At 33.1% G+C, this 22,608-nt stretch overlaps 4 protein-coding genes across 10 annotated transcripts; 2 read left to right on the top strand and 2 right to left on the bottom strand.

Moving 5' to 3' along the window:
* The first annotated feature begins 614 nt into the window (after positions 1–614).
* LOC149741333 (threonine--tRNA ligase 1, cytoplasmic-like) lies at positions 615–13,716 on the top strand. 6 transcript variants are annotated; one of them, XM_089873510.1, is made up of 18 exons: positions 615–762; positions 1,399–1,498; positions 1,899–2,015; positions 2,399–2,507; positions 7,303–7,423; positions 7,709–7,833; positions 8,190–8,325; positions 8,845–8,973; positions 9,324–9,431; positions 9,764–9,901; positions 10,139–10,305; positions 10,611–10,782; positions 11,065–11,193; positions 11,682–11,771; positions 12,141–12,229; positions 12,411–12,540; positions 12,816–13,037; positions 13,328–13,716. In XM_089873510.1, exons 1-18 carry the CDS (start codon positions 703–705, stop codon positions 13,451–13,453), a joined length of 2,268 nt encoding a protein of 755 aa, XP_089729636.1. In that variant the 5' UTR covers positions 615–702; the 3' UTR covers positions 13,454–13,716. The 6 variants fall into 6 exon arrangements, with proteins under 6 accessions (XP_089729636.1, XP_089729635.1, XP_089729632.1 ...); XM_089873509.1 differs by having other exon boundaries at positions 1,399–1,507; XM_089873506.1 differs by lacking the exon at positions 615–762 and adding an exon at positions 769–1,036.
* Positions 2,950–6,955, bottom strand: LOC149741334 (uncharacterized). Of its 2 annotated transcripts, none has more exons than XM_089873516.1 (9): positions 6,814–6,955; positions 6,630–6,747; positions 6,237–6,282; positions 5,965–6,016; positions 5,306–5,389; positions 5,006–5,254; positions 4,809–4,900; positions 4,415–4,553; positions 2,950–4,163 (listed from the first exon to the last, which is right to left on the bottom strand). In XM_089873516.1, the coding sequence occupies exons 1-9, from the start codon at positions 6,854–6,856 to the stop codon at positions 3,127–3,129; spliced, it is 1,860 nt and encodes a 619-aa protein (XP_089729642.1). In that variant the 5' UTR covers positions 6,857–6,955; the 3' UTR covers positions 2,950–3,126. The 2 variants fall into 2 exon arrangements, with proteins under 2 accessions (XP_089729642.1, XP_089729643.1); XM_089873517.1 differs by having other exon boundaries at positions 6,237–6,279.
* On the bottom strand, positions 13,627–15,051 carry LOC149741332 (uncharacterized). Its single transcript, XM_089873702.1, has 3 exons — positions 14,801–15,051; positions 14,267–14,425; positions 13,627–13,949 (listed from the first exon to the last, which is right to left on the bottom strand). Exons 1-3 carry the CDS (start codon positions 14,986–14,988, stop codon positions 13,700–13,702), a joined length of 597 nt encoding a protein of 198 aa, XP_089729828.1. The 5' UTR covers positions 14,989–15,051; the 3' UTR covers positions 13,627–13,699.
* A 1,304-nt stretch (positions 15,052–16,355) lies between these two features.
* LOC149741331 (autophagy-related protein 13-like) lies at positions 16,356–22,416 on the top strand. The gene is made up of 12 exons (XM_089873518.1): positions 16,356–16,572; positions 16,984–17,150; positions 17,669–17,806; positions 18,733–18,879; positions 19,297–19,413; positions 19,651–19,756; positions 20,047–20,177; positions 20,315–20,391; positions 20,675–21,131; positions 21,349–21,487; positions 21,763–21,885; positions 22,114–22,416. The coding sequence occupies exons 1-12, from the start codon at positions 16,420–16,422 to the stop codon at positions 22,198–22,200; spliced, it is 1,842 nt and encodes a 613-aa protein (XP_089729644.1). The 5' UTR covers positions 16,356–16,419; the 3' UTR covers positions 22,201–22,416.
* The last annotated feature ends 192 nt before the right edge of the window (positions 22,417–22,608 follow it).

Here is a 22,608-nt window from a genome sequence, read left to right as displayed (position 1 = left end):
ATTATAGAAATACTTTCAGCCAAGCACGAATGTAAATCAACACAGCTTATGATTGTGAGATACAAATAGTTCAAATAAAGATACCAATCCCATATCACAGTATGATTTGTATTGCATCTACAGATTTGTATTGCATCAAGATTTGTATTGCATCTGCAGTACATATGATATATAATATATGTACATCCTAATTTACCAATCATATGATGCAATATGTGCTTCATTTTTGGCTGTTCCATATTACACCACTTACAATTAAAATGACACCTTACATCTTTCCATTTTGGAAAATGACTGTTATGCCAGTCTGCAGAGTATGGCAGGTGCACGCGTGATTTTGTTTACAAACTTATGGTGGTGATGCATGCCAAAATTTGTTCAACGCAAACCGATTAATAAAAAAAAATACTTATTTAACTAAATAAGTTTTCAAAACGTCGCTTAAAAATGTACACGCTTGGCAGACTGGTACCGCTGTACTCACAAGCCAGAAAATCAGCATTGGTGTATATAGCCAATTTAGAAAACTAATGTTTATTTTAATTTGAATGGTTAACAATATTTGTGCCAACAAAGTGCCGCAAATATTTCTAGTCCATTGTTTATTAGTGTCATATTCTGTATTTCTAATGGTTGTCTTGACTTTTTTTAAAGGTAGATTAGAATAGCTGATTAAGTCTTCGGTGGGCCAGACACTAATGCATGCTATCTAAGTATTTGTACAGAGCTGTTGTTGGATATACAGGAAAAAACATCCAAAGGGTGTGTGGCCATATTTCTTATATCTTGATGTTTTTGCAGCATGAATTCTGACTTTGTTAATACTTTAGTCCTAAATGTTGAAAATTTAGAGAAATTAGACCAACATTTTAGAAGCACTAGTTACTGCTGTGGCTTTTTACCAACAGAAGTTGATAGCTCCTTGTTTTCTAAACTGAAAGGATCTCGCATTAAGCTTGACACCCTCCCAAACCTACATAGGTGGTGGAATCACATTTATAATCTGTCACAGAATAAATCCACACAATTTCCAAAGGTGTTATATTGTTAATACCTGTACCTGTAGCTTACTTACTGATTTATATAACTCTATGACAATTTTTCAACCAGGTTTTTGTATGTTTAAATGTCTTTTGATTGCATTATGTACCTTGAATCTTAACACTGTAAAAATTAATTCAAATCAAAAACTGATAAAACCGTTTCAAATGAAATAAAATCAAATTTAATTCAAATGAGTATAAATGTATAGGCTTATGGACTCGCACATAATTATTCTATAATTGCAGGTTATAGTAAAAAAAGATTAATAGAACACTTGTAAATAATCTGAGATTATATAATTATATATCTTACCATTTTGCAACTGGAAAATAAACTGCTTTCTTTTTATTACAGTTATCAACTATAAGTTCATCTGCAAACAAAATGGAAGAATCAAACAAAGAAAACTCCACACAGAAGAAGAAAGTAGAAAAGAAAGCAAAGCAACAGAAAGGTAACAAAGGTTGGTACCATATTTAGTTGTTTTAATTTTTTCCGCACAACAGAATTGGGAAATGTCAGGGTAACAAAATGAGAAAACCACATGTATGAACACGTTAGAATATGTAGGTCATTGGATGTATATTCTATATATAATATAGTTGATTAGTTATTTAGATTTTTTGTGTGGCAAAAATGCAAAAGTACAACCTGCCAACAGCCATAGGACCACAGGTATTGGCAACTTAGTGTCTGCGCACATGAGGTTATTTAGGGCACCAAAACATTTTAAACATAGACTGGCAAACTGTTTCACATTTGTGCCTTTTTGTTTCTTTCCAACCAGTTACGTGCTCTACAAATATGGACACAATTTTGGTATACCTAAACAGACAAAACGAATTCTTGTTTAGGTTCTGGTGATGGTTCAGGTGGTGGTATCAAAGAAATGAATCCATGGCCTTCTTACATTACTGAGAGACTTGAGCTGTATGATCAATTAAAAGAGGAAGCAGCTGCAACACTTAAAGGTTTGAGTATGATAATTATATTCACAAATTATCAGTTAGTTTTATGTGTTAATTAAAACATCAGGCTGCAAGTTTAAGTCCACTTAAATAATGACTAATATAAATATCAACTACCCTTAATTTTAACTTTCTTTACTAATAAGCTTGGACTGCCCACAGCCAGGTGTAGTATAGCTGTCGGGAAATGATTTTCCCCCAAAAATCTTACCAATTTGTAAAGCAGGAGGGATAGGGTTTATAGTTACTGTTACTGTCATTGGTATATGATATAAAAGACTAACATACATCATACATGCTATAACGGGCTGAGTTGCCCCTATAAAGGTAAAAATACAGTTTTATACAATGTATGTATATATTTTCAATTTCGATTATTATTTTAGAAAAACAAGAAAACTGTTCAGTGCCTATTCAAGTTACATTACCTGATGGTAAAGTAGTGGAAGGACAATCCTGGCACACAACTCCATACTCGGTGGCACAAGGAATCAGGTGTGTTTATTTAGTAATGTACCATGTTGTTAATTTTATTGTTGAATTTGCCACACTATTGCTCACAATTAAAAGTAGGGACTTTTCTGTTATTAAAATAATCAGTAGCAGGTTCATTGTGAGCAGAATACCTTATAAACTGTTTAGAATAGCGAATAGACACAGTACAACTACAATCAATATGTTTTCAATGTGAGACACATTTATTCCTATAACTTTTTGCTAAACTTTTAAACACATTTAACTGTAACCTCTGTTTAACAATTTGTTCACCAATATGGTGGATGGTAGTAATACAATACTGGTTACAAAGATAAAAAAGATAGTCCAGTAGGGTAAGATGGGACATCTTTAGCACACAGTATCCAAATATTATGATCGTGTTTTAAACATTTAACAGCTTTTTTAGGGTTAAAAACCTTTGGCTACAGTTATAATTGTTTTAATTTTCTTCGTAGTCCATCCCACTATATAATATAATATATATATATATTTATATGTTTTTTTATACACTAGGCTACTATTACAGTAATACTGTACCAATACTAAACATTGAAATACAAGGCAGCTCATGTTCAGTCAGTCAAAAGGTAACATGGTAGTTAGTTCATAAAATCCTTTACAACTCAATTGTTTCATCGAGGTCTTCATTTTGTTTTTCTTTTGCATCAGTCAGTTCAATTACTCTCTCACTCTTGTTTTCAGTATCCAATGTTAAACTGTTCTCTTCTAATTTGATCTTTGATGCATCTTTGTTCATCCCAACTACAACATACTCTGTGTCTTCTGCTTCTTCTTCTTTTATTTCACGATTTACATCTTCATCATCACTCTGTGACAAATTATCAACCATAGAATTTTCTGGCTCTGATTCTTTATCATCTTCTTCATCTTTGTTTTCTACCTCCTCATCTTCTGGATGACTCGGGATCCCTGGAGCAACATCTTCCAATATTTCATCCTCCATCACCACTTCCTCTTCAATTTCCAAGTCAATATTCTCGTATTTTTCATTTACATTTTTAAGGTTTTGTTGATCAGGTCCAATATCCAATACCTCATCAATACTCTCCTCTGATGGTTTTACATCATTAATCTTCGTTTCAAACTCCTCAGGTTCTCCAACATCCTCTTGGAACACTTCTTCACTAACTTCTACTTCAACTTCAATTACATTTTCCTCCACAACTGTCTCTCTAACTGCCAGACTTCTTGGAAGAATCTCTGGAGGACTTTCCTCAACCACTTCATCAATTAACTCCTCGTTACCCTCTTCATACCCCTCCCCCATCACATCACCACCATCAGCAATATGTTCCTCATAAGTAACAACGTACGTTATCGGAACATCTGGCTCCCCACTCTTCATAGGGACATACTCCTCTGCAGAACTTTCCTTCTCTTCCAGAAGAACTCCACTTGCAACTTTTTTCTCGAGTTCATTTGCAATATCAGCACTTAAAGATGAAGAAGGAGCAGGTATCTCTACATTATAATCATCATCATCCGTTTCATCAAATCCTGCAGGAGCAGAAAGGATCTTTGGTTCTTCTATGTCTTTTCCATCACGGCTATTTGCGTCTACAAATTGGGTTTCTTCATATCCAGGCACTTCTCCCAAATTCGCTTGTTCTGGTGTTTCAAGTGTCATTGCAGCTGTAAATTGTTGTAATATTTATACATTTGTTTTGAATTCATAGAGAGTGCGGTTTATGTTTTTGAATAGCACATGTAGAAAGTTGGTAATGTACAATTGTAGGATACGCAAATGTGTGTATGAACTTTATTATTGAAATGTAGCTTTTATTTTTTACATTGTCAATTAGTTTAGCAAACAACCACAATGTCTATTGTTGATCTACCAAACAAAAATTTTTGGTGATACCTGTCAATTTTTGTAAAAATACCTGGCATCACTGCAGATGTGGAAGGTCTGTTTGTTTCATTCTCCTGATCTTGATAAGTTTCAGTATACGGTGGTTGAGATTGGATGATAGCAAGTTGCACCAACCTCTCTTCTTCTCTTTCCAACTCTTCTATAACTCTCTGTGATTTGTAAGAAATATGGATGCTGTAGTAAGCATGAGGTCTGTCAACACACTATTTGTGCGGTGTATATTTTGGGCAGAATTTGTTGCATTGTCATTAAGAGTCATCATACTTTATTTGTGAAGTAATGAATCAACACTGCACTAGGTCACTTTTCAAAGTATTTACTTCACAGTGTCAATATAATGTATCAGTAGCAATGCATTCTTACAGAAGTGTGTGTATGCTTTGCAAGTACACAATGTTACTCACCTGTTCTTCAACTTGTTCTGCTGCTTTTATTGAAGCATATATTGGATCTAATGGTAAGGGAAGGTTTCTTCTAATTGTAGCCACTGGCTTATCTGGATTTCAAAACACAAAAATAAGTTTCGCAAACTTTTGTTTTAAAATGCAGTTTAATCCTTAAAACACAAAACGTAATTGTTTAAAATCAGTTGTATTTATACCTTGGTTTAGAAGAGGTGCAGAAGCTTGTCGTACAAACTGCTTCTCCATGTTCGACACTTGATTTGCTGGCACTGGCGGGGCACCTCGCGTCACAGATGCCATGGCACCTGGTGCCATACCACGAGATGGGATAGTTCCTGGTGGTGCGGCCCTTAATGTTGTGGCTCCTAGTGCCATAGCCCCTGGTGCCATGGCTCTTGGTGCCGTGGCTCCTGGTGGCATGGTTTCCAAACCCACAGCTTGTGGAGCTAAAAGTATCCCAATTTAATGCCTAACCATACAAGCTATCATGAACCTACCTTGTGTATTTGTTGGTGCTAAGTACGTTTCATTTGGCGCAAGTGTAGGAGATTGGGCCTGATATGGGGGTGGCTGATTGATATCTGTGTATGAAACAAAAATTATTATTAAACAAGAAATTACTTGATTTAGAGGGCGGCTGTTTGATAAACTTTATATCTGTGTAATTAGTATGTAATTTACTTTATCCTCGCATGGCCGGAAAACGACAGTCATTATCACACGGGTTTAACACCTCGTGCCAGCTTACGAGTTACCATATGTTACTTTGTGGGTGATTATTTTTTTGGATTTTTTATGTATGGCTAATAAGTTGAACAACCCATTAGTGACCACTGGGTTGAAGCAAATGCCGTTAAGTGTCTTGCCCAAGAACACATACGCCCACAATGGTAGCAGCGACGAGCCTTGAACCCATTACCTCTGGGTTAGAGGCAGGCGCGCTTACCACTATGCCACGGCGCCGGACAGAATTGCTTATACAGCAAAAAAATACTAACTTCTCTCATCATTCTTTTCTTTTTTATAATTAACATATGATATAACATATAAACATAATCATTTTACAACAGTTTTGTGTTATTTCAGTATATTGTAGGCTATTTAATATTCGTTTATATTTTTACTTTATACATTTCCCACATGAACATTAACTTACTAAACTGGTGTGGACTGGTGGGAGAAATATCCGAATGCATTGTAGAATGCCCCTGTATAACACAATGTTACAACAATGTGTTTAAACATAAAATTAACTTGTAAAGTAGTAACTATCACACAATACACAAGTGTGCAAATTTTAAAACCTAAAAAATATAGGAATCAAATTGTGAAGTAGTTTGTACCACACAATACAAAAATATATTCAAAAATATGCAAAAAGTATAAACTTGTAGAAGCTATGAAAATGTTAATTAATCTTCCACTTACGGTTTCATCCAGTAGTAAAGCTGGGTTGTCCAATCCAATGGGCCTACTGCATTATACATGGTTATTAATAAGCTATTCATCTTAATGGCATGGAATGGTTAAATATGTTACATTAAAAGTGTTTTGTAGCTTGACAGCAGACATGAAGTACATTTTTTAAACTTTAATATAAAATGTTAAAGTCTTTATCCTTGTTTGAGTTTTCTTCCACAAACTGCACAATTTTACTAGATTCCGGAAAATTTTTAATGAATAGCCCGTTTGTAATCAATACTGCTAAATTTTAATTTATTACTAATTTGCTCAAATTTGGCGCAAACAATATTGTAACAAAAAGATTATTCTAATACCAAGAATAAACAAATCAAAATGCATGAACTAAACGAGCTATACCTTCCATCTCTTTGCCTTGCTTCCTTTCTAATCATAAGCCTTGCATTCTTAATCAACTTTGTATCCCAGAACACAGCCGTGGATACTATGAGTGAAATCACAGCAGCTGCTCCCCCAACTAAAATACAAAAAAATTATAAAAAAATTACATCCTTTTAATTAAGTTTTTCTACTGCATACATACCTGCACCCAAGCTTAAATAGAAGTATGTCACTGTGTCCGACATTTTGAACAGAACTCAGCTAAAATCAGCTTCAAATTTAACTCACTCCTTTCCAGTTGTGTACAAGTGTCTAGTGTCTGGCTTTTAAGGCATTTAAGCGTGACATAGTCTGTTTCTGCTGTTCCTTTTCATTTCATGCTTGAATGCACACACCCATGTTACGTATGTTGCGGGGAAACTGTCTCGTGATTACTGTGTTTATATTTGGATACTGGGTGGATTTTGTGCGGCTAATTTGGTTATAAAAGCACCTTTCATTTGGGGGAGGAATTTTTGGACCAAGTGAATATTTTGAATGAAAACTTGTTTTAATCATTGCGAAAGACACATTTTCGTAATGGGTACAATGTACATAATAAGTTACCACATTACATATTTCTATTAGTCATATTATATTAGAATGTGTTTGAGTTTCTTTTTATAGGTAATTTTAACAAATCCATTTTTAGTCAAGGACTTGCTGATAACTGCATAGTAGCGAAGGTTAATGACGTGGTGTGGGATCTTGACAGACCGTTGGAAACGGACGCTAAGTTACAACTGCTTAAATTTGATGATGAAGAAGCACAGGTTTGCTGTTTTTTTAATAATACAGAAAAAAACAATTATGGTAACTCGTAAGCGGGGCAAGGTGTATGAAACAGAACATGTGTTGTATAACAACTGTTCTTTTCAGGCCATGCAAGGATAAAGCAAGTTACATTTATTTATTGGTAAAAACTACAAACTAGTATTGTATATTCATTGTTAGGATTAGGAAATAAATTTGTTCTTAAGAAAAATAAAATAAAAATGAAGAAAAGTACAAAAAAGTTAATAAAAAAAGGAATGAAATATCTATGTATGTTATTACAGACGGTATACTGGCATTCCACTGCCCATATTTTGGGTGAGGCCATGGAACGTACTTATGGTGGTTGTTTGTGTTATGGACCACCCATAGAACAAGGATTCTATTATGACATGTTTATGGATGGGAGGTTGGTTCATTTATGTGCTATATATAACTTGACACAGTCCAGTGCCATTTAAAAGTTGCTACTTTTTGAAAGAATCTTAATATTTTGAACTTTTTGGTTGAAAATGTTTTCATGATCTTTTTTTTTTAATTTTCATTTTTTAGCAGAAAAATCTGTGACCAGAAGCCTATGGCTGCTTTACTAAATTATAGGCTATAAAACAAATTTTATTATTTTTTACCTGTTTTTCTAAACCTGCTTAAATTTAGTTATCTGTTACATTCTACCGACTATGGTTTATATCAGATTTTAATAAAAAATATATATCTGTAAACACTTTTGCTGGATCAGAATTTTAATTTTTCTTTTTTTCACAGACAAGTATCAGACAAGAACGACTTCCCAGCGGTTGAAAATGTAATGAAGTCAATATTGAAGGAGAAACAACCATTTGAACGACTGGAAGTAACCAAGGAAAACCTCCTGAAAATGTTCGCATACAATCCATTCAAGGTATAACTAGGCTATGATATGAGTTATTTACCAGTCCTGAAATTAATATATTTTAATTTATTTAGTATATTTTTCTATTTGATTTTTTGAAGTTATGAAATTGACATTTTTTGAAGTAATATTTAGGCAGGTAAAACCAATACTTGGCTCTTACACTTTATCCTTTTGCAAGACACCCTACAGAAAAATAATGTTTTTCACCTTGTTTAAATAGGTGTAGAATTAGGCAGCACAAAATAGGCCCACTCTGCTTTTGCAATTCTCTGAAAAAACTCTAAAAAACATTTCTGTAATAAAACATTTTATACAGAAATGTTCCATTTGAAAAAGAGACTGACAATGCTATTTTTTGACAAAATATACTTTTTTTAAATACACAATTGGTTGGATTTGATTTTTGTTTGTAGCACCATGTCCCTTATTCAGTGTTTACTAAAATAATGATCTGTGAAAAAAATGCAGCTGTATTTTAATAATATAAAATAATGGTTATCACTGGTATTCTACTTGAACCTCCAGCTACGAATTCTAAATGAGAAAGTGACCACTCCCACCACAACAGTGTACAGATGTGGTCCTTTAATTGATCTTTGTCGAGGCCCACATGTTCGACACACAGGAAAAATTAAAGCGTTTCAACTCTACAAGGTAACTGTCGCACACTAGACACTACCTGAATCAGTTGCCTCAATTTATATAGTACATGGTATGTTAGCGTAAATTTTGCACAGGTTGCATTCCTGACTTTTTGTATAAGAGCAATTTATGCTTAAAATATATCCAATACTAACCCCACCTTTACACTTCACACATTTTATTGTCACAACCCCTGAATTTTTATAGAATACAATTTTTTTTCTTTACAAAACATAGTAATAACTTTATTTATTTTTTTTTTTTTTAAAAACTTGTTTTGAAAAGTAGGAATAAAAAAGTGCTTCATTAAAGTTAAATACATTTTGAAGTAAAAAAATCCGCTCTAATGTTTGTAATAACAGAATTCTGCCACTTACTGGGAGGGCAAAGCAGACATGGAATCGTTGCAAAGAATTTACGGAATAAGTTTTCCAGATAAAAAGGAAATGAAACAGTGGCAGAAGTTCCAGGCAAGTTGTATACACACTCAATTTTTTTTGCACAATTTATATATAGTATTTTTTTATTTTCAAATGGTGGAGTATATCATATGTATATGTCAGATTAGACGAGATCACAATTGGGGGAAACAGGTAATATATCATATGTCAGATAGAGTAAACAAAATATTAAGAAACAAATCAGTCATAATGTTTTAAAAGTCCTACTGTTGGTGCTTAATCTTTGGTACTGTTTCAAAAAAACTGGAACTTTGAAACTGCTAATAAGTATTTAAATGCAAAGTATGTCATAAAATTGTGACACTTGTTATAAAAGTGTTATTTATTTTGCTCCCTAACAGGAAGAAGCAAAACAGCGAGATCACAGAAAAATTGGGAAAGAGCAAGAGTTATTCTTCTTCCATGAATTAAGTCCTGGAAGTTGTTTCTTCTTCCCAAGAGGAGCGTTTATCTACAACACGCTCATCAGTTTCATCAAGGTTCAAAACTTTATAAAAATTTTTTAATTTTTTTTCCATATTAATTTTTTTACACAAAAAGAAAAAAAAGTAACAGATTAGATATTTTTGTAAATCCAATATTGTATTCCGATATTTTATTTATTTTATTCATTTATGCTTTTAAAAAAGTTACGAGTGCCCTATAATTTCTTAACATACCACTATTTTTTTCAACCCATTTTTTTAACTCTTAACTCATATACACTGCTTTAACAGGAGGAGTATAGAAAACGTGGCTTTGAAGAGGTTGTGTCACCAAATATTTACAACTCCAAACTATGGATGACATCAGGTCACTGGCAACATTATGACCAGAACATGTTTTCTTTCAGTGTGGAGAAAGAAACTTTTGCTCTTAAACCAATGAACTGTCCAGGCCACTGGTAAGTGAGGTGTTGGTGTTGGTGTGTATATATTTACTATTTATAAAATATAATGTATTGTAAATTTAAAATTTCGTTGTGGCATATGAATTTCATATTAATTTAAAATTTGCAAATGCAAGTATATGTCTAAACTCAATACCGAAAGTATGAAATTTTATTTATATAAAGTAAAGATAGTTTTGAATAAAAACAAACTTCATTTTTTTTTCGAAATATTTTAAATTAAAATAAATTTCAATTTTTAAATAGTAATGTGTATTTAAAAGAAGTAAATTTAAAGATGATGGTTTGTTTTTATTCAGTCTGATGTTTTCTCATCGTTCTCGCTCATGGAGAGAATTGCCGATACGGTTCGCCGATTTTGGAGTTTTGCATCGAAACGAGTTATCCGGGGCATTAACTGGTTTAACGAGAGTAAGAAGGTTCCAACAAGATGATGCTCATATCTTCTGTAGACCTGAACAGATCAAAGATGTAAGTTGCAAATAATCATCTGGGAAGAACCATAATTTTCACATATTTAAAATAATTTTCCAATTGATCCATGCAAGTCACCTATACTTATTAGTTATGGATGAAACAGCCAAGCTTTTTAATTGACACTTTTTCCACACTTTTTTTTCCAAAGCGTTTACCATTTTTTGTTGTTTTGCTGTTCATTCCCTTCCCTTCATTCTTCAAATACTGTGATATTCCCTATTGTTTCTAAGAGATTAATAAAAATTATTTTATGTTATCACCTAATAACTTTTCCAGGAAATGCGAGGAGCCTTGAATTTCCTGAAAGCAGTTTACGACACATTCGGATTCAGTTTCAAACTGTTTTTATCCACAAGACCGGAGAAGTTTTTGGGAGATCCTGGCATGTGGGATGATGCTGAAAAAGTGAGCTTTATTTTTCTATTTTGTATCCATGTTCTGATACCTTATGTATTGTAACCTGTAATATAACGACTGCAGTTCAAGAAAATGTTGTGACTCTTTTGGGGTATAAAAATTTGCTGCCTTTTAATATAGTTATGGGTGAATTTTCAGGTATAAAACTGAACTTTTTAATATACTGCTTAACACAAAACAAGGACATTTCTTAAAAATAAGGGCAGTTTGGTAGATTTACATATTATATAATATTTTGGGGGGTAGTTGGGACACTTTTTTTCCATTTTCTTATTCCACTAAGCAGAAAACAAATAATATTCAAAGAATTATAAAACCATATCCTCAGGATTCCCATAGACCATTGTAAATTGTTTAAAACATGATCAGAATATTTGGATATTATGTGCTTCAGGTGTCCCGTCTCTCCCCACCCTACCACTACATGATGAATGTATTTGGACTTTTTGTTTAAACGAACTTTTTTTCCCTTGTAGCAACTTGAAGAGTGTTTGGTTGAGTTTGATCATCCATGGAAACTAAACCCTGGTGATGGAGCTTTCTATGGTCCCAAGATTGATATCCAGGTTAATATACAATATTATTTGGTTATTTGATATTTCATTATAGCATTTTGGGGTTATTTTTTATAAATAGTCTTTAGTGGCTCATAGTAAAATAACCAATGTATACTACATTTTTAAATATGTAAACCGCTAATTGATTATTTACATTATGCCTAGTACCAGAAGTAGCATAATGTATAGTTGCATCTTGCTTTAAAAGGTTTGGAAACAAACTTATTTAAACTAGCACACCCACTTTTATTTGCCCCCTTGAATATTATAACAAAGAGAATAAAATTCACAACAATTTACAATTGCAGAAATGTATAGTTTCAATGAACTTGAAGTTTTGCAAATTTTTATTACAATTGTTAAATTGACTTGCCACAGATCATGGATGCCCTTAGAAGACCCCACCAGTGTGCCACCATACAACTTGACTTCCAACTTCCAATAAGATTTAACCTCAACTATGTAACGTGAGTGAAATACACATATAATACAGTATAGTGGTATATGTACATATTAATAAAAATATTGTTTTTTTTACATAAATCAATTTAACTGCCTATTCTATTTATTTAGTTATTAAAAAAATTAAAATGTTTTGGCGATAGGGAAAAATGTGTCTATTCATAATGGGCCTTTTTGCTCTTTAAGTGGTGAAGGAGATGAGAAAAAGAGACCAGTGATCATACACAGAGCAATCCTTGGTTCTGTGGAAAGGATGATTGCAATCTTAACGGAAAATTACGGTGGAAAATGGCCACTCTGGCTCTCACCAAGACAAGTGTGTTGATTACGAACATTTTTGTTGAATTATTTACTATTTGTAACCAAAAAGGCTTTTTATTTAAATCTTATTTTTGCTGTATTTGTTTTAATGGAAAAGTTAACTTGTTATTCCTGTTTATAATTTATATTTTTTAATCAGTGTCTTTTTTGTTGCCAATTAAATTTTCTTGGCAATAGTTTTAAATTTACAGATACCATTAAAAGCTAAAAGCGTTGTAACTTATTCAAACTTAATTTTTAACAAGTAAATTTTTTTATATGTTTCCATAGGTTATGATTCTTGCTGTGTCATCAAAATACGACGAATACGCTGAGTCGGTCCGACTTCGAATGCATGAAGCTGGAATTCAGGTTGATCTTGAAAAAGATCCCGGCCTTACACTGAATAAGAAGATACGCACAGCTCAATTAGAGCAATACAACTTCATTTTGGTGGTTGGGGAAAAAGAGGAGACAAATGGAACAGTGAATATTCGCACCAGAGATAATAAGGTTGTTTATTATTGATTTTGAAGACTTTTTTAGATAAGGTTGTTTTGTGTGATATTTGGTTGTGATGATTGTGTTTTTGTTAAACTATTGAGTAATGGTAACAGTGTTTTAGCAAGGTTACATGGCGTAGTTGAAGTTATTATACCAAATTAAATGCTCTATACTGAGGTCCCATGGCATACCATGCTGTTGTACATCAATGATCACCCACATAAAACAGAAGGCTATGGTTTTCTGTTCCTGACTATAATTCTAAATATTTTTTGAAATTCACCGAGCATTCTATGTAGGTCCATGGTGAATTGACAGTTCAAGCTGTAATTGATCGGTTGTTACATTTGGTCAAAATACGACACCAAAACGCTGAGGATCAATTTACTGAAGAAGAAACAACCAATGAACCACAGAAAGCATGATAAAATAACCTTTAGCTTAAAATCCTAATCCTAAATCATTAAATGTTAACCATAGCACACTAGTTTATTACTTCATCACTTGTATTGTTTGAAAATATGGGTGGTACTGAAAAGGGTGAAATTTAATTTAAAGACACATGTAAATAATAGTGACATTAGTGAGTTTATTTTAAAAGGGTACATACATATATATATGTAAGATTAGTTGGTGTCATCGCGCTAAATAAATGCAGTTCACAAATAAACCTATCCGGCAATTTGAATGTGTGGCGTGTGTTCATTTACCAACTTTTGTGGCTTTTTAAATGGCTTTGTAGCCAATAGTTTCTGTTTTTCTTCTTTTGGTAAAGATTTATTCAATCCAAACCCTTCAACTCTATTCCACTCTGCCCATTTTTCTTCTGGACGAGGCCAGAAATCTGGGTAACGTTTTGGTATTGCAGCTTCGACTAAGGAACTGTATACTCTGTCAGTTGGGTGTTTGTACTTTGTCCATCTGTTGCAAGAAATTCAATAAATAAAAGTCATCAATGTAAATTTGGGCTTGATATATTGGGTAAGCATGCTATTAATACACAATTGTTTATAAAACAAACTGTTGTATAAAAATAGTGTATGTTATAAGTTTATCCTGACTACTAAGGTTCAAGAAAATAACCTATGTCACTTTGACTTATTTTTTTTTGTTAATCTGCAATTTTGCTGATGTACCTCCACAATAAATTATATCAGCTTAGTTTTATAAAAGGATTTACTTGGTATGTATGTAATACACTATGTAGGCAAACAAATCCATTAACAGTATTTGTTCACCTTTCCGTTACTTTTAAATGATCCCATCTATCCTTCATATGAACATGAGGCAACATGTTGATTCTATATTTCTTATTTTCCAATTCCCAATCTGCTTTTTTATTCACGGATACCAGAGGAGCTCCTTTGCTTGATTGTCTAAACTTTGTTTTAAGAGAACTGTGGAAGTCAAAATAAAATATTTAGGTTTTTACACAAGTCAATGAATGTAATTTAGTTTGTTGATATAACACAGGTGTTCGTTTCATACACCTTGTGGCCGAGTTACCACGTATGTAACGCTTGGGGTGATTTTTTTAATATACCGCAAACAATTTAAAAAATTTACAAGTGACTGCTGGTTATAGAAATACTAGTGTTTTTCTTCCCAAACGGTGAGAATAAATAGGTGAAGGTGATTACAGGAAAATGAACCTATTTAGGCTTGTGAAAAGTGTTAGTGGTAGATAGGTTGGGACTACTGCTTAGGGGCAGTAAAGCCCAGGCTTCGTCTTTAAATAAAAGTAAAGTTATGGGTTAAGTAATGTATGTTACCCTTCATAATGTTTGGATAAGTAGGGCCGCGTCAACCACATTTCATTTTCACATTCTTGTCGAAGTGCTTTAACAAACTTTTCACGTTCACTGCTTGATATAAGGTGTGGAATTTGATGCTTGCCTTTTGTGAGGTGACCTCTGGCTTTGCCGTAAAATCTTTGTTGTAACGCAGGTGTCAGCCTCATGGCTGTTTTGAGTAGACTTTTACATGTAAAAGTTATACCCTGAGAAAAACATACAATAATATAGAAAATGTATAATTAAATTCCACACAATGATGTTAATAACAAACAAAGTTAACTCATATGTAAGCTGTTGTATCACACATTTTTGCAATTTTAAAATAATCAAATTTTGATATATTTTAAATGTTATGCTTCACATGACAGTAAACATTATTCAACTTTGTATTATGGCGCAAATTAAACGTTTAAACCACTATTTCAAACGAAATTTACGTCTACAATTCTCCAATAAACGCACATGAGTCAATCATTTAATAGAAATAGCATTACAATTTCCAAATCGGTCAAGCGTACAGAAGTAGCCAATAGGAAGCGAGCTCATTGTAGACAGCTGATTGTTGACAACAAAGTTGTTTTTCGATTCTTTAATTTCTTGGAAATGTAAATATTGTCGTCCAGTTCTACAACTAGTGTTAAACACGGGAGAAATAACACATATACAAGGTAAAAGGGCGCCACGTTATGCTTCGTTGTAAACAAATACATCTAAACGTAGCACGTTTTTAGTTTATATAGAGTTGGAGTTTTGTCGTATTCTTATAATTTATTAATGTGTTTGTTTGACAAGAATATATATAGAGACAGTTTCATTATTTGTCATTAAATAGTGTAGAAAGGGTTATACCTAACACAGTTCACATTAAAAAAATTGAATATACGTATTCAGGGCAAAGTTATCTTCGTCTGGATGAAGCAATTACTGCTAATGGGATTATAACTAATTAGTGTGTGGGTGCAATCATGTGTTTTGCAGCTTTGTGTTAAATCTGCTCTAAAGATTTTTAGCATTTTAAACTTATTTTTATGCTATGAGTATGAAATGCTCTGTAATACAGTGACTATAATACAAAAGTTACTCTAAATCCATATGTGTATTAATGTAATGCACTTGATTCTAAATCCTACATAAGTGTGCACTCGAAACTGTTTATTGTAAACTTTGGTGGAATTTCTTTTTGGGGGTTTCGTTTTTTCATCATGCTCCAATCTTTGGATCAATCTTCTTTAAGGCCGACTCCCCCCATTGTACGGGTTGTGTCCTTACGCACACTTTTCTTCAAATTAGAACTTTAATATGTTTAATTAAATGTTATTTATTTAATTTTCACATTGTATCGTCTGTAGGGTGTAACCGTCACGCCTTTTATCCAAAACAATATTTCTTTCATTTTTATCAATAAGCGTGTTTTAACAACTGTTGTTTTACCGTTACTACCTGTCTTTTCGCTTTTGTCAACTCTCTTGTTCTTCGCTATCGTGACCGAAGAGACGAAATAAATTTCATTCATTCATATTCATATAGCTTTTATAATACATATAATAATTATTAAGGTATTTACTCCAGGATATTAGTGTTTACTGTGTTTTAAAATGTCGTCCTCAACCCTCTCTACACAAGACAAGAGAGATCTTGACAAATTCATTAAATTTTTGAGCTTGAAAAGCACTCAGATTATCGTGCAAAGCCGCTTGGGGAGAAAAGTTAGCACAAAATCTGTTGCCTCGCCAACTGGGGCTGAATGGGTAAGATGTTTTGCACTTCGGGTGCAATTTTTGCGCTGTTTACCTGATGCTTTTTTCACACTTTTTATCTATAGCGAGTTTTAGCGATTGTCATTTTCTGTTAATTCCCCTTTCTTTGTTTTTTAATTAATGTATATAATATATATATTCTTTTTTTTAGTTTTTAATATATAAAAAAAATCTTGTGTTGTGTTTTTTAACCATAAACTTACAAACTGTTTGCCATTTTCCAAGCATACTACTCATAACCCCCAAAGTGCTTGCTAACGATATAAATGTAAAGCTTATTTAGCATTTAATCTGAGCTGGGTTTATTTATTTACAATTCTGCTAAATTACTCCAAATCATAGACCAAGAAATCAGACATCATATTTCCCTTTCTGCAATTTAATCGCTTTTTTAAATTTTAGTTCAACCTTGCTGTGAAAGATTACCCAGAGATACAGAAAGAGGCAAAAGCTGCTTTGAATAATGGCAACCCATCTGTGGAGCAAAGTTTGGTGGTTGAAATATCACTAAGAACAAGCGATGCCGATTTGCTAGTGCTGGAAGTGTGGTCTCTTAGTGTTACAAACAGGTATATATATATGGAAATATATTTTTGTTAAAAGGTTTTGCTTTTGGGTGTGCTAAACTGGAACTGAAAAGCTCTGGCCTGTGTGTTTACTGTTTTGTATCCTTAGTGTCTGGGTGAAAAAAGAAGCGATGTATTTGTGATAAATTTGGCACAGAAAATGTGATCAAATGATACAACTTAAACCTTTTGGGTCTATTTTTGGGTCTCTCCCATTCAATTAGAAGATACCTATTTTAATATAAAATTAAATCAACATGTAGTACAGTGGGGGAAAATGGAATACCTTCCCATTCTATTTTCTTTTACAAAGAACATTCGAGGAGTTATAAAACAGTATCCTCACGACTCCCATAGACTGTAGTTAATTATTTAAAACATGATCTTTATCTTGTATATTGAAAGTCCAAATGTAATTTTTCATGTTATAAACCTTTTTGGCTTTAAAAAACTGTACTATTTGAACCCATTTGTATGTATAGTGTATACTGTATAGCATTTTACATGCTTTAAAAATTTAGATTAGAAGATGTTCGTGTTCACCACACAATCTACAACCGAATGTCATTACTTTTGAAATCCCTCCTATGTGTTACGAGGCTTACACCAGCTTATAAGTTATCACGGAACCAAGGAAGTGAATACGTTATCTGCTACAGGTTGGTCCACATTTTGTGGATGATTTTTGTTTACAATACAATATACATACATTGCTGGCATATATACTGTATGTTATAAATAGCATATGGTTTCAATGCCATATTTCCTTTGTGCTTAGTCAATGTGACTTCCTGTAAACACAGCTTTTGTTTGCTTATGGTGAATCCTACCATTCGACAATCAATATTATCTAAATTTCAAACCAGTCTTTGTCTGTAGTAGGCTTGTCTATATGTTATTTATTTAACCTAATCATTGTATAATTATGTATTTACACTTTAGGGGAACACTTTTTCAATTATTTTGTAGTTGTATAAGTTAGTACAGTTACTTAACAATTTAGTGCATAAAAAATTAAATGTAACGAAATGTATGTTTGACTAGGTTTCTAGGCTATAGTATATTGTATGTAATGTTTACTTTGGTGTGTTAAATCCCCATTGTTTTATATAATCTTTTCAAATGTATTTATTTTCAAAGCTATAGTTAATGATTATCCACAATTCCATACAGACATGGCTAATATATATTAATGTAATACTGTATCAGTATAATTTAAACCTCACATTTTACATCAAACCATATCTGGTATCATAACATGCAGCATGTGGTGACTAAACCACGCATTACCTAATTCTTTTATGGTGTGTGTATGTGCATGGAATGACTGATATACCACTTGATCTATCATTTCAGAGAATTTCTGTTAAACAATTTTTAAACTATGCAGTCTGTTATAATAATATATTTAAAATCTAGTTATATATATACATATATATTTATATATATATTTATAATAAAAAAAAATACATATCAAAAATAGTGCGGTCAAAACAGATAGACTACAGAAAAAGTGCTAGGGACGTCTAATTGTTTAAAATCACTCTTGGATTTTTATTTCTACTTAATTATATTTTCCACCCAGAGTCTACATGGGCCAGATAAGCCAGACTGGGCTTGGTGAAGGATTCCAAACCCTTAGAGTTGGTTCACTGGGTACACCCCTTGGTACCATAACTATGTCAGCTGCATATAGAACCAACCAAAATTTACATGTATCTACTAAAGGACTGTGAGTATATTATGATAAGAAACTGGTATTCTGGTGCAACGTGTGACTTAAATACCTAATAATAAAAATGTCAAACAAATTGTAGTATAAGATTAGTATAAGATTAAGATATATATAATATATATATTAATATATTTTTGCCCAAAGAAAACCTAAAATGTCAAATAAGTTGTATAGTATAGTATGTGTATCTAGTATACATATTTCGCCTAAATTTACAGAGCATCGTCAGTCTTTTATTCAAACGAAGCCATATTATAAGAAGGTTGCTTTATTGCTTGGAGCAATCCTGCAAACTCCTAATTGTAAATACACTTTTTTACATTGCCAATAGCATTTGTAATGATTTAGGTATTTTTTTATAAATTTTGTCATAAATTTAATATAAAAATGTCTCATTTTAAAAAACTATTTCAGAACCCCAAAGATAGAGTCAGTGATGCCAGTCAAAAACGATTACTTCGGCAACACTGCACGACCCCACATCTCCTCTCCTGCACGGCCGTGTTACACACTCAAGTCAAGGATAAGAACGTAAGAAAATATCTACATTTTGGTTATTAAATTTGAGGTGCAAATCCTCCCACTACATTATCCACCAAGCCACTTACCCCTATAGGTAAGATGGATCCAGCAAATCCCATATTTTTTCTAAATATATAAATACTCTTTGTTCACTACCAAATGGGGCAATTAAAGAGAATATAAACAAGTTAAACAACCATCTTACCCCAACCTACCATATATTCTACCTTAATATTTTCCCCATAGAATGAGTGAAACATCTGAAACAGCAATACCAAGTGTGGAGTCTCCACCATCGTGTCATTTGTTCAATACATCATTTTCAACTTCGCCTGTGGATTATAAACATAAAGTAAGTTAGAGTTGAATTTTAGGAGATCAAAATTAGGATCATTCACATTGGTGTTAATTTGTAACTTATACACCTCGTGCTAGCTTACGAATTACCGCAAATGTAACTTTGTGGGTGATTCCTTTTCTGTATAGCTTACAATTTAGTCCAAGGAAAAATAATCACACACAAAGTAACATACTTGGTAATCCGTAAGCTGGCAAGAGGTGTATAAAATGTTTAACGGCCTTCATTTTCCAGCCACGCGAGAAAAAAGTTACATCGTTTAATTATGACATCTTTTACCCCAGGGCGAACATATATTAGACAGGAGTGAACAGCAAGCCACGTTTACAGTTGGCACACCACCTCGCCTGACACGTGCCTCCACATCTAGTCCTATCCTTGTGCATAGGAACAAACCATACCATCCACAGAACAGGTACATGACCGTTTTGTATGGTTAGTTGACCAAAAGTTAACTTTTTGTGCTATTTTATCATATTTTTTAATTTATTTGTATCATTGTTACATGTATACCATACTGTCTTGTCATAAATCTCTGAAACATTTTTCTAGCCCACAGTCACCACCGGAAAACCGCCACCAATCGTTTATAAAATCTAAATCAAGAGACCCTACCATACAAAAATATGGTAAGTTAAACTTGTATTGGTCAAAAAGCTGTTAATTAGTAGTTGTTGGTACTTAAAACATAAAGTTCTGGTTAGTTGTGATACAAACATAACAACGCATGTATATTGTATGAAACATAAAAAAACAAGATATATATTTAAAATCTGTTATGTTTGTATTCAGTTTTGCTATGAAATAATAAACTGTTGGGCATTGAACCTCGAATCTGGTGTCCTCTGGTTTAGAGGCAAGTACCACTGAATGCTTTCCCAAAACTGACCTAAAAAACTTTATTGGTTTCAGGTTCCTCAGCCCCACTGATGCAGGTTTTTTACAAACATCATACACCACCCCAACCCAGTGTCACTGCAGCGTTAGAACCCCAACCCCCCTTCCAATGCTCACCAGATAGGCAGGAAAAGACTGCCGTACATTGCTACTCCACCTCTCAACCTACCAAATACTGCCATTGGACTAACTCCAATGTACGGACAATAACAGCGCACAATATACCCCCCTCGAAAGGTGGGGAGTTCAGTACAGATCTTCAAACAACCACCCATATTTCCCCACCACACCCACAACTAGTAACGGGGGCGTTTGTATCCGGCAAAACAGCAGCAAGAGCCAAAGCAGCAATTGCAGAAGCAGAGGCAAAGCACCTTGCTTTCCGAGATTTACTCCGCACTACACCTACCGATTGCCCATCTGAAGATAATGCTTCACAATTGAGTAGTTCACCTGAAAGTTTGGCAAAAGAGTGAGTCCAATTCTCCTCGTACTAAAGTTTTTTAGTAAATAATTTTAAGGTGTAGTATTGGCATTTTCCAATATAGTGTGACTACCATTAGCCTTGGTAGGCTTTGAACTAAGCCCTACCTAGGACCTCCTAGTTATAATAAGATTAATCCAACTGATAATGAAACATTGATAGTAAAATTTCATTGTATTTGTTTTACATTTAAAATGCTTTGCAGAATCATTGGAAAAGAGAGCAAGAGTTTGAATTCTGTTCCACGAAGATATAGCAGTAGTAGCAGCCTTTCTTCTAAGCAGAGCACTGATGGTTCTGTTGCTGCCAAACAAAATTCAGATGACTATGTTATGGTGGACTTGGTAAAAACATTAATCAACAAACTATATTGTTTCCCCGAACCTACGCTTGTTTTTAGTAATGTTTTTTTAAATAGTTATGACTATTTTTAATGTAAAATTCACTTTGCATCCTGCAACCTACCAAAAATGCCAGTGGTTTTGTGAATTTAAGCAAAATTACATTGCCTAAAACACCTGTTTTCATAGATAAAAATACTTTCCTAAACAAGTTCTGGTTTAAATTTATGTCAATTTCGATTAATTAAAACAATATATTGTAAATGTATGTCTAACAGAATCCAGCGTTTGCACGAAATGATTCCTCAATTGACCTTGGTACATTTTATCGCGAATGTGAAAACGTTCCTGAGCTTATAATGTTTAATGAACAGCATGGTACTGAAACTAATGAAACACTGGTAAGAACTTTTGATATTTTTAGTATTAAAACAGCTGTTTATACCAACTTTTCGTTGCTAATGTTTAGAAAGTTTTTATTAAAGGTGTATTGGGGAATGCTGACACTTAGCAATGAAAATTGGGTATATTGCTTTAATAACTGTTGAAAACTCTTATTTTTTTTTGAAAAGTAACATCTTTCCAATAATATTTTCGACACAGGCAGTAATTCTTGAATTTTATTTTAGTTGGATTTAACAAAACAGCTTGAAGACTATGAGCAGGAGATGACAGACTTTGATGCGTTTCTGCAAGAAATAAATGCTGCTGTTTAGTTGTGCTTTTGTTATTGTTTTTATATTTTAAATTTTATTTGTCATTTTACGCAGGATTGTGCAATATTGTGTTTTCGAAAGCAAATGTTGTACATCCTAGTACCCTATTTCCTTTATCAGAATATGGCACTGTTTTTATTTGAATGAAATATTGGTTGTTTTAACAGTTACCGATTGTTATTTGCATACTATTGACAAATATAGTACTAAACTACAGTTCTGTTGTTGAAAAGGTGTCTTTTTGACATGTATGAGGCAAATATGCAGAAAGTGTATGCAGTACGAACTTACTAGAGTGGTAGTGACTGGTATTTTAACAACCACTGCGTAAACCTGTCGTTTAAAGATTGAATATGAATAGTTTTTTTTAAAATTGTGTAACAATTTCTGATCAGCAAATCGAGAAAA

This window comes from Ciona robusta, chromosome 1 (assembly GCF_009617815.1).
Source record: "Ciona robusta chromosome 1, ASM961781v2".
NCBI lineage: Eukaryota > Metazoa > Chordata > Ascidiacea > Phlebobranchia > Cionidae > Ciona > Ciona robusta.
The sequence above is the reverse complement of the archived record's forward strand: the minus strand, read 5'-3'. Positions and strand labels throughout refer to the sequence as shown.

What these genes read in the sequence shown, in the direction of transcription:
- LOC149741333 (XM_089873504.1), top strand. Translation starts at nt 803, where the DNA reads ATGAATTCTGACTTTGTTAATACTTTAGTCCTAAATGTTGAAAATTTA. An exon ending in TTGATGATGAAGAAGCACAG is followed by an intron (nt 7,424 to 7,708) that starts GTTTGCTGTTTT and finishes ATGTTATTACAG; the next exon opens with ACGGTATACTGGCATTCCAC. An exon ending in TTTAACCTCAACTATGTAAC is followed by an intron (nt 12,230 to 12,410) that starts GTGAGTGAAATA and finishes TTGCTCTTTAAG; the next exon opens with TGGTGAAGGAGATGAGAAAA.
- LOC149741334 (XM_089873516.1), bottom strand. Translation starts at nt 6,856, where the DNA reads ATGTCGGACACAGTGACATACTTCTATTTAAGCTTGGGTGCAG. An exon ending in AGCACCAACAAATACACAAG is followed by an intron (nt 5,255 to 5,305) that starts GTAGGTTCATGA and finishes GGATACTTTTAG; the next exon opens with CTCCACAAGCTGTGGGTTTG. An exon ending in CACATCTGCAGTGATGCCAG is followed by an intron (nt 4,164 to 4,414) that starts GTATTTTTACAA and finishes AACAATTTACAG; the next exon opens with CTGCAATGACACTTGAAACA.
- LOC149741332 (XM_089873702.1), bottom strand. Translation starts at nt 14,988, where the DNA reads ATGAGGCTGACACCTGCGTTACAACAAAGATTTTACGGCAAAGCCAGA. An exon ending in TTATCCAAACATTATGAAGG is followed by an intron (nt 14,426 to 14,800) that starts GTAACATACATT and finishes TGACTTCCACAG; the next exon opens with TTCTCTTAAAACAAAGTTTA. An exon ending in CATTTAAAAGTAACGGAAAG is followed by an intron (nt 13,950 to 14,266) that starts GTGAACAAATAC and finishes TTCTTGCAACAG; the next exon opens with ATGGACAAAGTACAAACACC.
- LOC149741331 (XM_089873518.1), top strand. Translation starts at nt 16,420, where the DNA reads ATGTCGTCCTCAACCCTCTCTACACAAGACAAGAGAGATCTTGACAAA. An exon ending in CGCCAACTGGGGCTGAATGG is followed by an intron (nt 16,573 to 16,983) that starts GTAAGATGTTTT and finishes TTTAAATTTTAG; the next exon opens with TTCAACCTTGCTGTGAAAGA. An exon ending in TCTCTTAGTGTTACAAACAG is followed by an intron (nt 17,151 to 17,668) that starts GTATATATATAT and finishes TTAAAAATTTAG; the next exon opens with ATTAGAAGATGTTCGTGTTC.